Raw genomic sequence first — 17,239 nt, 5'->3', positions numbered from 1 at the left:
ATCCACTATTCTATAAATAAATATGTGTGTGATTTTTATGTTGCATAGACCGCAGTTTTCATATGAAGGTTAAACTCTTGACACCAATATGTCTTAAGATGCGGTCACATTTATCATTGTTTGGCCATTTTTTTTTGGCGAAATCCAATTGTAATCCGTATGATTTGGAATTTCATGTGAGTGCGAAAGAAATCACAACAAAATTTTACGATTCTTACATCTTTTGTGTTTCAAGATCTTCACAAATTAACTCATTTTATGAACTTTGAAGCCTACAGTAAGTTTAATCGGCAGAAGTAAGACTCTATAAACGAAGTACACCACGGTCACATGACAGCATCACCAACACTAATCTTCCAACAACTTTCAATCAGTAATTTAAATCTACAAGATGGAAAGTTTGTGAGTCTTGGTATAAAAGTTGCACGGATCCAACAGAAAACCAACCCACAGAAAGCTGCTTGGTTCGAACTCGTCTTCTGTGTGAGCTGAGCTTCATACATCTCTATGCTGCAATCATTCCTGCATTTCTGATTTGACGCCTCTGTTTTTAGGAAAGGAGCACCTGCTGTCCCAGAAGGACTATGAGACAGCCTCTCTGATGGAGATCAGGGCTCTGATGAGGAAGCACGAGGCGTTTGAGAGCGACCTGGCCGCTCACCAGGACCGAGTGGAGCAGATCGCAGCCATCGCTCAAGAGCTGAAGTAACACACAACGCTTTTAACCCCATGATGCAATGCAAAATCAAAATATTTGTATAAAAACAAAAAATCAACATTAAGAATAACTTTCATTTCCCCCCAAAAAAACTCAAAAGTAAAATGTTTCATTGTGGAATTTCACTGAAAATATACTAAAGTTGTCATAAAAATAAAATAACAAAATGGTCACAAACTAACCACATATGATATTCTTAATGCAAAATAAAAATTTGTTTATTCAACCGTACTATTAGTATACTTTTTTAAAACATAAGAATTTGGATACTTGCAATCTGTTTTTAAAGTATTCATTAGAGATATCCTTAGCAAAATTATATTTAAGTATACTTAGCATAAAAGTTTGTTTACTTGGCCTACCTGTACATAATCTTTATTTTTTGAGATATATTTAGAGTAGAATAAAGTATTTTAAATATACTTGGCATGTGCAATACAACAACTGAACTAGCAGTTTACTGACAGTACACTTCAGTCTAGAAGTTCAAAACTAGTAAAAGTTCACTTGTAGTATAGTTCACAGTGTAGGATAAAGAAAACAACTGATTTAACGTCTGGTTAAAGTATTCTTTTATGAACTAAAAAAGGTGGGAGAATTTAGGGTTGCACTTTATTTTACAGTACGTGTACTAACATGTACTTATAGTGTACTTACAGTGTATTTATCAAAGAAAGTTCTGGTAACACAAGGTAACTACATGGGGTAGGGTTAGGTTTAGGGGTAGGTTCAGGGTTAGTACCTAGTTATTACATAGTTATTGTAATTGCTATAATAAGTACATAGTATGTACATGAGGAACAGGACTGTAAAATAAAGTGCTACCGAATTTAGTCTCAAGAAGTATGGAAGTAGTTTAGTTTGCTACATGCATATTAGTATACATTCTTAGGAAAAAAGGTACAAAAGCTGTCACTAGAGTGGTGCCTTTTCAAAAGGTACAAATGTGTACGGTTTAGGAATTTATATGTATTCTTTAGGTGCTTATATGTACCTTTTAGGGGTAAATATGGTACAATGGTGTACCTTTTGAAAGAGTATTGTCCCGGTGACAGCTTTTGTACCTTTATTGTGTGGCATACTTCATCGGTTTTGGAGTGAAAACCTGGGTATTTTCATGATGTTCAGCATTTTAAAACAACAGGCTTTATGCAGGAACCCCATACAAGATGTGTTTGTCTCTCTGTGTAGTGAGTTAGACTATCATGATGCTGCGTCAGTGAACACCCGCTGCCAGGGCATCTGTGACCAGTGGGATAACCTGGGAACCCTGACCCAGAAGAGAAGAGACGCTCTAGAGGTGCGCAAACACTTAACACACTCCAAACAAACTCACGCTACAGTGTGAAGCCAGATATTAGATGCAACTGGAATACCAGCCATAGTATTTGTAAAAATATCAATCATTTGTAACCGGTTCTGCTCTTTCATCCTGCAGCGTGTGGAAAAACTTTGGGAGACGATTGATCAGCTGTACCTGGAGTTCGCCAAGAGGGCGGCGCCCTTCAACAACTGGATGGATGGAGCCATGGAGGATCTGCAGGACATGTTCATCGTGCACAGCATCGAGGAGATCCAGGTCAGCAGTCTGAAGCTTTATGCAAAAAATAAACATTTAAATACACTTCAGAAAAGTACAGTTCTCAGTATATTTGGCTTGTAGGTGTGATTAATAATATATGAGCAAAAGTATATTGACCAATATAAAACAATACACCATTGGTTTACTGAGAGGGTATTTCAAAGTGAACATTTCCAAGTGCATTAGACTAACCAGCATGAAATATTGTGATAATATTTTCTGCAGAATGGAAATGTCGTTTTTGAGATAGAGAATGTTTTTCCTTTTTGATGATCAGTTTTTCGAATGACATGCCCTGATGAATTCGGATGAACAATATGGCCTGTTTCCTAGCAGCGTGTATTTATTTCAGCGCCCACATTTACAGGCTGCATTATTCACACCGACTGCATACGTAAGCTTCTCATTTGCAGGTGCAAGTAGGATTTTAGTGTCTATTTTTGTAGCATGTAACTGAAGCAGAAAACACTGTAATGCACTACAAACCTATTCATCAACATCATCATCTTGTGCAGAGCAGGCTTTTATGAAGGAACATGAAACTACTCACCCATTATTAGATAAAAGACATGCACACGAACAGCACTTTCTTTTCTGAATAACTGTTTATAATTTATGATGGTTATTAAAGGAAATACTCAGTGAGTTAGTTCAGAAAACTCTTTATTTTCTGTAAAGAGCAGCAGCTCATGTGCAGACGCTTTTTGTGGCAAAGTAAAACTTCACACTGTTCCAGTTAGTAATGTGAGATGCATCTGTTATCTATATTATCTGTAGATCTATAAAGCAATTAAAGATCGATCTCTTTAGTAGTGCTGGAGCAGTGTGAGTCTATCAGTGATTTGATTTCTGAGTTTTTTCACCGAGACCGCTGTTATAATCAATGCTACAGTTTACACTGCTCAACGAGTCTTTTATTTATATTGTGTTTTCATTGAGATGTTGTGATGAAAGTATTTGTATTTCAGAAATCGCGTTGCATTAAGGAAAATGTTAGCTACGCTTCCATCGAACTATTTTTTTCCGCATTTTGAGATATCGCTTAAAAAACGCTGAATTGAAATGCCAAGAGGAATGTTAATCCTAATAATGTGCATAAGCACTGAAATGACTCAGATAATTCTTTATCCGATAATAAAAACGGGCATAAACTATAGTGGAAACACTTTTAAATTGTAACTTTTAAGTCCTTGATGTGCATTAACAAAAACAAACATGTGAATTTGCATGATGGAGGGCATTGTTAAGCACGACGCAAAGCAGATTCACAGGGATTATTGCTTTTATAATATGGGTATTCCATACTGTATATGTAGTAAGGTTTCACAAAATAAAACGCAGCAAATAAAGTGTAATGATATCAATGAAACGTGGTTGCAACAAAGTGGTTGTCAAACAACAAAAAAGACAAAAGGTGTATATTTGTAGAGTCATTTACAATAGCTTTGAACACTGCTCAGCCAATCAGAATCGAGGAGCGGAACTCTCTGTTTTCTAATGGCAGATTCTGCGTTATGATTGGTCAGATCGCCTGTCAATCAAACTCGCGGCGAACTGTGAATTGCAGCACCTCTCAGTCTGTCTCGAACAGGCTGTTTAATTTCTTTATCAATGAAGACCCTACTTCTGAAACACGCTCTGATTTGTTAGCTGTCCCAGTGCGTTTTGTGCTTATAGAAAAATCTGGAAATAACACACCCCTTACCATAACCGTGAGTTTCATCTGCTCAGCTGCAAATATTAACAGTGGCACCAATTTTGCAGTGTAAAAAAAGTGAAAAAGCTTAATAGGAGCCCTTTAACTACCCCTGTAATGTTGTTAATCTCCATTTTTCCTTCAGAGCCTGATCACAGCTCACGACCAGTTCAAGGCCACCCTGCCAGAAGCCGATAAGGAGCGCATTGCTGTGATGGGCATCCAGAACGAGATCACAAAGATCGCCCAAACCTACGGCATCAAGCTGGTCGGAGTCAACCCCTACACGGTCCTCAGCCCGCAGGACATCACCAACAAATGGGAGGCTGTGAGTACAGAGTACAAACACAGCTCAAAGCTCGTGGCTAGTCATTTCCTTCACCTCTGGATGCATGAAGGGACTCAGATGTGTGTTTCTGATCGGTCGCCCCCTGCAGGTGAAGCAGCTGGTTCCCCTCAGAGACCAGATGCTGCAGGAGGAGGTTGCCAGGCAACAGGCCAACGAGAGGCTGAGGCGCTCCTTCGCCGCTCAGGCCAACATCATCGGACCCTGGATCCAGACCAAGATGGAGGTGAGCTTATTCAACACCAAACCATGAGATGCTGGAGGTGAAGAACCAGATTTAAGAAAGTTACACTGGTATTAGTGTTATTAGTGGTATTAGCAATAATCAGATGCTATCTCCCAAATGTCCACTCTTCTTTCAATCAACTGATTTGTTCAGCCAGTTCATATACAGTAAATGATTAAATCTGATGCAGCATGCCATGAATGGACACTTTTCATTCATTTGACATTTTTACTTTAATCTGAATAGCCATAATAGATTTCGTTTAGTTTTGCCAGGGTTTGCTCCTTTAATATTGAATTTGAGGGGCATTTTTCATCATTTTGGTTGTACTTTTGCCTCAGCCCTCATTAATTTTGAATATATATATATTTTTTTAAATAAGTTGTGACCCATATTTTTTCATTTTAATTTTAGTTTTGGACATTTGGACATTCAAATTTCTTTTTATATATATTGTCAGTTACTACATTTAATTTTAGCTAACATTTGGGAATTTTTTGTAATTTTTATTAGATTTTTGTTACTATTTCACTTTAATCCCGACAGCCATAATAGATATAGTTTAGTTGTTTTGACACTTTATTTATTTCTTTGCTCCTTAATCTTGAATTTTGGGGGGATTTTTGATCATTTTAGTGGAAATTTTGCCTCAAGCCTCCATTAATTTCTGCAAACTTAACTTTCAAGGGCATCAGTTTTGGGAAGTAACTAAAATAAAATAATACATTTGAACTAAATAAAAATAGAAATGTTTCCTTGCAAGCTTGCTTAAATAGAAAATGTTATTATGATGTTGTTGTTTTACTTTTTCTTTTATATGAGTCAACATTTATTTTATTTAACAAAAATGCTGTTTTTAATGATTTTAGTTGTAGTTACTAGTCACTTTAATTGCTCTAAAGTATTGGTTAGCTTTTAGTTTTTGGCTTGGTTAAGCTTCTTGACTTGTTTGCGGTTTCGTTATTTCTTTACAGACGTCTGTTCTTTCTCTTCTAATGCACATTTGTTCACCCGTTCTCTCTCGGTAGGAGATCGGTCATGTGTCCGTGGATATCGCCGGCTCTCTGGAGGAACAGATGAATAATCTGAAGCAGTACGAGCACAACATCATCAACTACAAATCCAACATTGACAAACTGGAGGGAGATCACCAGCTCATTCAGGAGGCACTTGTCTTCGACAACAAACACACCAACTACACCATGGAGGTATTCATACAGAAGATCACTGTTACCAACACAGGCTTCGTTCTCAGAAGCATCACATCAGTGCTTGTGCAAAATATAGTTTTGTCTAATGAGGGATTTTAAAATGATCACTTAAAACACATATCGGTTCTCTAGCGGGGTAAGTTGTCACAATGGGAACCTACCCATTAAAATATAGCTAATACGGCTAAAGTAAAAAGAAAAAAAAAGTATAAAATAAAATTTAAGACAGTTTTATTAAAACAGTTATGTATTTAATGTTTAAAAAAAAAAAAAAAAAAATATATATATATATATATATATATATATATATATATAATTATTTTTAGCAATTTGAATAGTAAAAAAAATGTAATATGAAAATCATAAAATTTTTAAAATGTTTAAATGAGAAATGTTTACTAATCTAACTAGCTAAAATAAAGTTTTTTTAATATTTTATTTTATTTACGTTATCGTGCATTTCATTTCAAGTAATGCCAATGTTAAAATTGTTTAGTTGACTAAAGTAACCCTGATAAAAGCAGCTTTAAAGGTAATTTAAAACACATACTAACCCTGTATTTTATACAAGATATAAAAACAAAGGTAAAAAAGTCAAAACATGTATTTATTTATTTAATGTTCATTTTTAAATACATTTTAGCAAAATGTAAATAATAAAACTATTATAAATCACAAATAAAAAAATCTGCAAACGGCTAACAAACTACAGGTAATTTGTTATTATTATTTTTAACAATTCATTAAGGATTAACCTGGTCTCCCCTATATATTTTAATTACCTTGTTCATAATAACATATAGTTTAATAATAATATTACGTTTTGTTTGTATAATGCAAAAATGAAACAATTAAACAGAGCTTGCTCAACAAACACACATTACACACAGAACAGTGTTATGAGAGGAATGATGAATGTTCAAGAGTCTGCTACAGTTTCTGGCTTCATCCGTCCTTCCCTCCTCAGCACGTCCGTGTGGGCTGGGAGCAGCTGCTCACCACCATCGCTCGCACCATCAACGAGGTGGAGAACCAGATCCTGACCCGCGACGCCAAGGGCATCAGCCAGGAGCAGCTCAATGAGTTCAGAGCCTCCTTCAACCACTTCGACAGGGTCAGTCAGACGCTCAGAATGATGCACATATGTGACCGTATGCATGGGGACTCATTATTGTTTTTAACTTGCAGAAGAGAAACGGCATGATGGACCCCGACGATTTCCGCGCATGTCTCATCTCTATGGGTTACGATCTGGTGAGTGAAGAGAAAAATCCTCCCACTAACAACCATCTACATCAATGTGACAAATGCACTGTGATGAAACCCTTCATCCTCACCACACTACATGGCACATACAGTTAAAAAATGTGGGATCATTCACTATAGCTGCATTTATTTGAAAAATATTTTTAAAATATTATTAAAATTTCATTTCATGCTTTCTATTTGAATATATTTTTAAATGTAATTTATTTTTTTGATCCTTCAGAAATCACTCTAATATGATGATTTGCTTCTTGAGAAACTTACCAATATTGAAAACAGTTGTCTGCTGCTTCATATTTTTGTGGAAAATGTGATACATTTTCTTTGAGATTTCTAGATGAATAGGAAAAACAGCATTTATTTGGAAATTACATTTTGGTAACATTACAAATTTCCTTTTTTTAAGTCACTTTTGAACAATTGAATAAATATTTGCAAGAATAAAAAATTAGATTTCTTAAAAATAATTATTTTATAATTATATAATAATTATAAAATAATTAAAAGTAATGACCCCAAACATTTCAACTGTGGTGTATTTTATAAATTCTCAAATACTTTGTCAAATAAATACAGTACAGTATAAATACATATGTCATATTGTTTGGAAACATGATTCAACATAATAAATACATAAATAAAATAAAAAAACCAAAAACAAATAAATAATTAAATGAAATAATAAATACAATTCAAAAAGAAAGTTAGTCCCTGTCACACATTTGAGTATTTTGTTAGCCAATAATAAATTTTTTAATTGTTATTTTGGCATCATTTTAAAAATTTCTATTTAGTTATTCATAATTTTTGCAGCAAACCTCATAATGAATCAATTATATTTTGCCAACATCCACCAGGAGTAATTTCAATCTCAGTAGGTGCTTTGCTGTACACCAGTAAGCGCAGAATTAAATGCGCGTCTTGAACCTGATTGGTCGTTTCTGTCAGGGTGAGGTGGAGTTCGCCCGCATAATGACCCTGGTGGACCCCAACAACACAGGAGTGGTGACCTTCCAGGCCTTCATCGACTTCATGACACGCGAGACCGCTGAGACAGACACTGCTGAACAGGTCATGGCCTCCTTCAAGATCCTGGCCTCCGACAAGGTGAGATCAACATCCAGAGTTGCTTCTCTTTAATCCATTTGTGTCTGTACGGCAAGCCAATTTAACATTAAATCCTTTAAATGTACTATATTTTCATGTCATTAGTACTGATTTTATTAGCTACGAGTATCGATTCCATTAGGTGCTAGCACTTGTTCATTAGGTTCTACTGCTTATCCTTTAGGTACTAGTAAATATTTATGAGAGACTAGTACTAGATACTAGTTTTTTTTTTTTGTTACTAGTACTTATATGGAAAGCTGTTAAATATTTAATCCTTAAAACATAATAATATATATTTTCATGTTAGTAGTACTGATTTATTTTATTATTTTGCTATAGGTATCTGTTCCATTATGTACTATTACTTATTCATTAGCTACTAGCGCTTATCCTTTAGGCACTAGTAAGTTTTTAAAGATACAAGCAGATTAATTAGACACTAATTCTTATTTAATAGATACTAGCACTTATTTCAGCACTTATTTTCAGACTAATAATTATTCGATTATACATTTTATTACAGATTATATATTTTACATTTTTGCCATTGAATTATTTGGGGATCGGTCATTGAGATACCAACAATTCTGTTCTGAGTAGCATGTATTCAAAAAGCAATCATAGATTATCATTAAGTGCTAGTATTTAAGAGTAAGTAGCATTATCTATTTAATAGGTACAAGTATCTAATAAATAAGTACTAGTATCTATAACACAAGTACTAGTGCCCAATAAATAACTACTAATATATAAGAGATATGTACTAGTCACTAATCGAATAGAGACTAGTCAAACAGAATAGTTAATATTTGAATAATCCCCATAGAAGTCAATGTTACATTTAAAATTTTAGATGTGTTACTAGTAACAACAGAATAGTTACTAATAACTACTGAAATAGGTACTAGTATTTAATGCATAAGTTCTAGTATCTAATAAGCATTAGTATCTAACAAATAAGTAATAGTGGCTATTTAATAGGTACTAGTATGAAATGAATAGAGCCTTTCTCATAGTACCAGAACTAATTGTGGAACTAACCACTTTTTGGCGTTTTCGTACCAGCTGAACTGTGCTCGATTTTAGTACCGGACTGCCTTTTTCGAGAACTAAATTAGCTCCTACTCTGGAGCAGGGTCTAAGCAGGACAACTGGTACTCCCTGTGACATAAGTAGACGTTGATTGGCCAAATGCGTACAAAAACCCCTCTCACCCACTATGATTTAAAACGCCGTTTAAATATTGTCAACTTATTTCGCAAGTATGGAGAACAGCAATAGATGGACGGTCGCTGAAGCGCAGGCACTTTTGAACATTTAACATGAAAGTCATCCTTTCCGTTCTTTCAATTGCTTTACGTATACGTCGATATTCCATGTCAATTATTGTGAAGACCACGAGACACACACACAAAAAAACACAGCTCCGATCATAGCATCCTCCATCCGGTTGTTAACGGCGTTCTTATTTTTTCCGTTGTTGATGCCGCCCACAAATTATGTCCTGTCGACCGGCTTAAGCACTTCCTAGTACACACTGTCGGTGCAAATGCATCCCTTTAAATCGTACTTGGAAATAGTTCGTGCAAAATCGTCCCAGTACTTATTTAGTTCTGGAACTGAAGCGGTGTGAAAGGCCCTAATGAGTACCAGTATCTAATAAACAAGTACTAGTAACTTTTTTAAATGTACCTAAAGAATAAGAACTAGTAACTAATGAATGAGTACAATTGCCTAATGGAATAGATACTAGTAGCTAAAAACATATGCACAAGTAACATGAAAATTGTATGTTTTAAGGATTAAATGTTAAAATGGCTTGCCATAGTGTGTGAACACTTCAGGGAGGATTCAGAATGAATTATTCCCAATGTTTATTTTCACATGTTTTCAGTACCAATTGTAGAACTAAAAAAAAACTGTGCGGGTTGGTGTAAAAGTGTCTCTTCTTGTCATTCAGCCCTATATCACAGTGGAGGAGCTTCGTCGTGAACTCCCACCCGAGCAGGCCGAGTACTGCATCAGCCGCATGACCAAGTACGCCGGCCCCGATGCGTCCTCTGGAGCCCTGGATTACATCTCCTTCTCCAGTGCCCTTTACGGAGAGAGCGATTTATAAACGCTCTGAGTGTATTTCATTTTCTCCAAGCCCCTGAATGTAGCTTTCAATTTGCAAGAGAGTTAGCAATATCCCTCATTTCCCCTCTCTGTTTTTCTGTCTGCTAGCTTTAACATCATATTTGTTTTACATCCACTCTGTTAAGGCCGTGTAACAGGGGGTTTTAATCTCGCTGTCACTCAAATTATTTCCAATTTGGATGTCAAACAGTCAACATGGAGTCAACATGGAATTAAAGCAACCCTATTTATGTTCCTAATATATGATGTTGTGAAGACTTCTTTAGTGCATGTTATGCCAAAGAATCTTTGTTTATGATCTTCCACTGAAATATAATAACTTGCTCCGCCTTTGAAGCAACTTTAATTTTCAGATGATGTCATCTAGGCCAGAAATAGTGAAATAGCTGCAGTCACAATTTTAATAGTAAAATGGTTTATAAACACGGTTTCAAGTGCAATTTTCCCTCTCTGTGCCAAATAAAACCTTTCAACATGATAAAATATATACTAAAAAAAAGTGTGTTTGTTGATGCTAAAGAGCGCTTGTGAAGATGCATGCTGCGTTTATTCTACAGACATTAAAATGCAAGAGAGTCCCCCTCTTTGTTAAGTCTGTACTTTATTTTAAGACCCCAAAAAAGCACTACTGCTGTCAAGTGTCTTCTTAATATGAAACTGTGAGATCAACTAAATAGTCTTTACACAGAATTGTGTGTATCTGGTATGTATGTCTTCACTGTTCAGAGGCAAATTCATTATTTGTTTTCATTTCATTTGGACAGTTTGTGCCAAGATTATCAACCAAAGCCAGTAAATGAATTCAAAGATGTAATGGCAGAGTGTATGTGTTGTACTGACCGGAAAGGTTTCTGCTAGCCAAAGAGCTGATTGAGGAAAACCAGGTTTTCCTTCAACTGTAATTTAAAGGGCTGGTTCACTCAAAAATAAAGCTCTGTCATCATTCACTCACCCTCATGTCGTTCCAGACCTATACTATTCTGCATGTCTAGATCAGAAGATGGTCAAGAAGTCTATACAACTCCTGGGTGTTTTTAAGATATTGTGAAAACAGACCCTAATATGAGTCTAACTGTGCGTTCACACAAGACGAGACTTGTGCAAATAAATCATGCTATTCACGCATAGTTGGACTCTTGAACATGTTTAGTTTATTCGCTTCATTCGCATGTGAAATTAACAGATGTGAATTTGTGTCATGGGAGGGACTTCTGCCAGTTCACGCAGCATTGTGATTACAATCACTATTTATTTGGATAATTAAACAAATATTACAATTATCGTGCCATGTAATGTAGTTTTAAAAGTATTTCAGGTGAGAATGTAGTTGTTTTAAACTCAAATCTGTGGTTTATTTATAACGACAGCACCTATTTAAAAATGTGTTTCACCGATTTCGGAGACGATCAGCTCCATGCGATCAGTGGGAGCTCAGAGACATCATGTGTCTCTGATGTCTCTTTAGTGGTTTAACATAAAATATCATTTGTTTTGGGGAAATCTAAGGCTACGTTCACACTGCCAGCTGAAACGACCCAATTCCGATTTTTTTTGCCTCTATGCGACCTGTATCTGATCTTTTCATGACAGTCTGAATGACACAGATCCAATCTTTTCAAATGTGTCCCAAGCCACTTGGTTATGTGGTCCTGGCTGAATCCGATACGTAACCGATCTTTTGAAATGCGACCTCCGTCTGAACGGCCAGGCCACATGTATCCGACTCGTACATCATTGATACGCTACAAATGACATAATTCTGCGTTGAAGTAGGCGGGAACGAGAAGAGCCACTCACTCCCGCCACTCGACTCCGCACCCACACGTTTCTCTGTACCGACGTTGCTAACACTGCTCCACAAAACGGCATGGCCAAAAACCTTGCTCTCCTCCTCCTTTTAAATTTTCTTCTTAAAACGAGAAGATTGTAGTTGTGCTGGCTCCGTTGGGAAAATAACATTAATATTTCAAAAAGAGCTCCGCTGTTGACTACACTGTTGTTGACAACGATGTTTAACGTTAGCTACTTCCGCAAACAACGAGTGACGTTCTTCACTGTTGAGTACTTTTCTGCGCATGCGGGTCACTTTTGAGTCATTTCACGTTCACACAAGAGATCACAAAAGGTTGCATTTAATTGGAAATGTGAACGGCCTTGCAAAAAAAAAAAAAAAATCGCAATTGAGCATTAAGCCCTGCAGTGTGAACGTAGCCTAACAGGTAATCTTTAGTCTTTCTTCCAAGCAAGATCCTTTTTATTCCTTCTTTCTGTCAAAGTATGAAGAAGTATCATACAGCTCCAGGTATCCACATACAGCGACGATGACGTTGTCCTCCATTGTTGTTTTGGATTTTCCCTCCGCTCGCTACTTCGTAATCACGTCACTACAAGAGCAAGCTCCAGATTGGTTGAGGTGCAAACATTTTCGCAAAGTTCTGATTTTTCACCCGTATCGCGCATCAAAATGCCTGAAACAATCAAATCGCACCGCCTCATTCTCGCGAATCGCACCACAGGATGTCTATTCGCGTCTTTGACTTAACATGTAAATCACTCAATCTTAATGCTTCATTCGCGTCTGGTGTGAACAAGAAGGATAATTACATTAGTCTCCACACCAACGGACAATAACGGTCTGTTTATTATAAGCGCAAGCTTCTGCTATGTCTTCTGCCGCTTTAAATCTTGCACGGTTTTAATCTTTCATCTGATTTTTTTTCTCCCAAATAAAATAAGTAAAATCATCCTGAAAAAGTTATAGTTATTATCGTTATAGTTCTGGCGGGAACTTCCTCATATAACGATTATTAATACTACTTATCGACGTTCTGGTTTTGAATGCGAGTAAACGATGACAAATTTTGTTTTAGGGGAATTATAGCTTAGAGAGTAGTGTAGTGTTGTCAAGAGATCGACCCGTGTCTGGTTCTTTTAAAGCAGGGGTGCCCAACCCTGCTCCTGGCGATTGACTGTCCTGCTTCGTTTAGCTCCAACCCTAATCAAACACACATGCCTTTAATTTTTAAGTGAGCCTGAAGATCTTAATTAGTTTCAGGAGTGTTTGATTAGGATTGGGGCTGAACTCTGCAGGACAGTTGATCACCAGAAGCAGAGTAACTTGGGCATCCCTGTTTTAAAGGGAAGTTTTGGAATGTTCTGGAAGAAGGCGGAATAACACCTTCAACCTCAGGCAGGCATTGATGTTATTTAACGATATGGTCTAGTTTCTGTTCGCTCTATTTAAATGTCCATTAACAGATGTTGTTTGTTGATTATTATCCATCATGATGTGATTTCTGGGTAAAAGTAGGCTATCTGACTGACCTTTCAGATCACCTCATTGTGGTCAGCTCTCTGTATGGGTCTCCAGTATCCTCAGAGTATTAAAAGTTAAACCGAGAAACCCAGAATAAAAAGTCTCAGTCGGCTCTTTGTATGTTGTTTGTGTGTCGCCCTCAGTAGGTGGAGCTTTAGGGTGAATTTACAGTAGATGAAGGCCAGGGTTCATCTCATCATTTCAGGGATTTAACCAGTTAATATTGTTGATAAAGCTCTGAAAGTCTTTCTTTCTCTTTGTCTTTAACATAATTATGTCATTTCTTCATAATAATACGATTCACATCTACGACTCGCAGTAACTTAAGCTCGCTTCTAACCGTTAACAGTTTAGATTGGAAATTAACATACTGTTGGCCTAATAGAGATATGAATTGCATTTGCAATACATTACATAGATTATGATTTATTTATTTAAATGAACTTGCACAAACAAATTGATATTCATGAGCCCTTGCTATGTCATTAATGTTACAGGCGCGTGTTCACTCCTATTTTGTTTTTCCAGCCAAGCTGTTTTCTGTTTGGTAGCCTACCTCAGAATAGAGGTGTATTATTTCTTACACTTAATCCTTGGACAGCATGCCAGCATGATGAGGTTATATACTAATGAGGGGCTGAAAATGAATCTTGGTGTGCTGTTTTGGTAGATAAACATATGTCAAAGTCAATCTCATTCAGTGATTTAATGATTATTTCGTATCTTAGTTCTTGCATATGGTCTTGTACAGTGAGAATGGAAAAGAGTCACGCCTGGGTTTTTTTATTTAGATTTTTTTTCTGATATGTTTCACTTGGATGTTATAAGTTGCACCGAGTAAATACAGCTGGATAAAACTAAAACAGTGTCCATTTTCATTTCAGACTGCAAAGCAACAAAATGTGATTCTTTGATTCTTTCTATACTCACTGTACAGTATGTTGTTTTTAAAAATTGGACTTTGAGTCTGCAATAAGTTTGATGATGATAAATACTGATGAAAGATCAGTAAAAACCAGGTCAGAGTTAATTATATGCCATCAAAATGATTTCCTTATCAGCAGAGCAAAATCCAGTCGTGACTCTATAGTGATTTGTTTTCACGTCATGAACTGCTCCGTTGTGTCAAAGAGCACCCAATCCATTCACTATAGCTTGAAGTACTTCAGGACCCATAGCTGAAATCGACCTGAGTGTGTGTGGCTGAGCTGAAGTGGATGATGTGTGGGGTGTTTTCATGGATAAACTGGTTTGAATGGCCCAGGCTGGATGTGAGTTGTGGCTGAAATCAGGCTGGCCTTCATTATGAAGATCGGCTGCTGGTCTTAATCTAGATTTCTATTTTTCATCTCCAGTCCATCTCATCTGAGAGTGATATAAGTGTTTTATTGATGCAATGGGAAAGCTAAGCTGCACTGTGTGTCTGGTACAAACTGTGCTGTGACAGTGAAGGAGGATTGATATTACGCTGCATAATGCAGGAGTGTGACTGCATTCGTAATAACTTAATATCACACTACTCTGTTGCTGTATTTTTACATGCATTATACCCAAACGATCTATTGCTTTAGCTGAAATGTGCATGATATAGCCAGAGTAAAATGCATGAAATGAAGATATGCGTTTTCATAAATAGGTATTGTTTTGATCCCTCTGTCCTCAAATCTCATCCTTGCATCATTTACTTGAGGAAATGAAACAAGATGCACATCCAGAATATTGCACAATACACATATTTAACATTTGGAATACCATATTACCTCATATTACTATAGAGTTGAGATGCCAACTTTAATGTAAGCTTAATATACAATGCAGCATCAACTCTGGATTAAAGCCAGACACTGTTTTTCTCTTTTTCTTTGTCTCTTGTTTTAATCCCAAAATGCTGTCATTAGACAATCACAATAAAGTATTTTGGAATCCATATAGTATTGAATTAAACAGTTTATTCAGTAAATCCTGTGAGAAGCAGTGGCAGATGTGGATGGGTGGAGTATGAGACGGGACAGAGTCACAGATTCATGACTCGCGCACCTGTCTGATCAGTTGCAGATTTCTTAGAGGTTCACATGCATCAAAGATAGGTCTGAAACATCTCCTGTCTTCATCTCCTCGTCTTTAACTAGTTTCCAGTCTCACCGTCCACCTTCAATCTCACCCAGCACTCATACACAAGGCCTTTTCTTCTGACATCCCGCACTCAAACACACACACACACACACACACACAGAGTCTCACCCAGCCCTCATTGTTGTTAACAGTGCTCTGTGTGTGCTGAGATACGTGATCCCACAAGAACAAATGCACAGAAATAGAGGGAGAGAAAATGAGTAGAAAGAGGATAAGAAATACAGCGGAAATCATAGGACGTGAGGAGCCAATATATATATATATATATATATATATATATATATATATATATATATATATATATATATATATATATATATATATATATATATATAAACTTAATAACATGGTAAAACACATACCTTGACAACTGCAAAGCAACAGCTCAATGCAGACACTAGAAACTATATAAAAAACTTTAATAACCATCTAGGCAAATTTTAGCATCACTGAGAGACTTTTACAGTTTTTAACTTATTTTTTCAATTAGTTCTTATTTGAATATTTTTTAATTTTATTTAAGTGTTTGAAACTTTTTTTTTTTTTTTGCTCATTTTTATTTCGGTTTCAGTATTTGTGCTTATGTAATATATAGAAAATATTAAATAATATAACTGTATATTATATATAATAACATGGAAGAACTTGCCCACAACTGTCCATAAACCTGGAAGCACCTCTTTAGTTCTAGTAGAAATGGTCAATAATTGCATTTTTCCAATACAATTACAAATATTTGGGTCAGTATTTATTTATTTATTTTTTCACAAGGAAGTAAATCTAGTGGAAAATAAGATCTGTTACCTTCCCTTAAGAATTACGCGTGAAAACAGAAGGAAATTTAATATCAGAGGTCCCAAACAAAGGCAGTCTTTTATCATTTCTTATTGCTCTGTAATCAGATGATATCTTCTATGGTAATATAATCACGCTCACTTCACAAACCTGTTGTATAATGACACATGCTTCCTAAACAAATGGTTTGATATCTGAATGTTGACGATGTGCCAAACCACATACACATTTATAAACTCTGTCTGACTTGCTTCATCCTTGGCCAGAATATTTTACATTAGATTTACATTAAATCTACATTTAGTAGATGTTGTTATTCAAAACAACTTGCAAATTAGGTAAAAAACAATAATTGCAATGCTGCAAAACCTACTTACAAGAAGAGTAAATCAGACTCCAAAATGTAGGACTCCAGACTCCATCAGATCATGGTTCTTTTCTGCGCCATTTTAGTTTAACTTTTATTCTCCTGATAATATTTATGACGATAATATTGATTTATGATTAAAGAAAAGTCAATGGAAAAAAGTGATACATCAAAGTCAAGGAAACTGTGATACGTAGGCTACTTGATTGTGTTTTCATGATAAAGACACTTAACCTCAGGATGCTCCTAAATGAACAATAAGAAGAAGAACCATAACCATGATATTTACTACAGGACAGGTGTAGTAAACATACTTTACACAGGTGTTGACAAA

The 17,239-nt window shown here is 36.0% G+C and overlaps 2 protein-coding genes across 4 annotated transcripts in view; one reads left to right on the top strand and one right to left on the bottom strand.

The window, feature by feature from the left end:
• actn3b (actinin alpha 3b) overlaps positions 1-11,245 on the top strand; it is a 32,393-nt gene extending 21,148 nt beyond the window's left edge. The window contains exons 12-21 of the mRNA XM_052602791.1: positions 555-705; positions 1,910-2,018; positions 2,157-2,297; positions 4,142-4,324; positions 4,434-4,568; positions 5,597-5,776; positions 6,747-6,893; positions 6,968-7,033; positions 7,994-8,152; positions 10,116-11,245. Coding sequence (XP_052458751.1) covers positions 555-705; positions 1,910-2,018; positions 2,157-2,297; positions 4,142-4,324; positions 4,434-4,568; positions 5,597-5,776; positions 6,747-6,893; positions 6,968-7,033; positions 7,994-8,152; positions 10,116-10,274 — 1,430 coding nt within the window. The 3' untranslated portion in view covers positions 10,275-11,245. The remainder of the gene's footprint in view (positions 1-554; positions 706-1,909; positions 2,019-2,156; positions 2,298-4,141; positions 4,325-4,433; positions 4,569-5,596; positions 5,777-6,746; positions 6,894-6,967; positions 7,034-7,993; positions 8,153-10,115) is intronic.
• The window catches only part of LOC128017418 (calpain-1 catalytic subunit), a 213,335-nt gene that overhangs the window by 148,861 nt on the left and 47,235 nt on the right, over positions 1-17,239 (bottom strand). The gene's annotated exons all lie outside the window — the stretch shown is intronic.

The sequence above is a fragment of the Carassius gibelio genome, chromosome A7 (assembly GCF_023724105.1).
Source record: "Carassius gibelio isolate Cgi1373 ecotype wild population from Czech Republic chromosome A7, carGib1.2-hapl.c, whole genome shotgun sequence".
Taxonomy (NCBI): domain Eukaryota; kingdom Metazoa; phylum Chordata; class Actinopteri; order Cypriniformes; family Cyprinidae; genus Carassius; species Carassius gibelio.
This window is presented reverse-complemented; position numbering and strand designations above follow the sequence as displayed.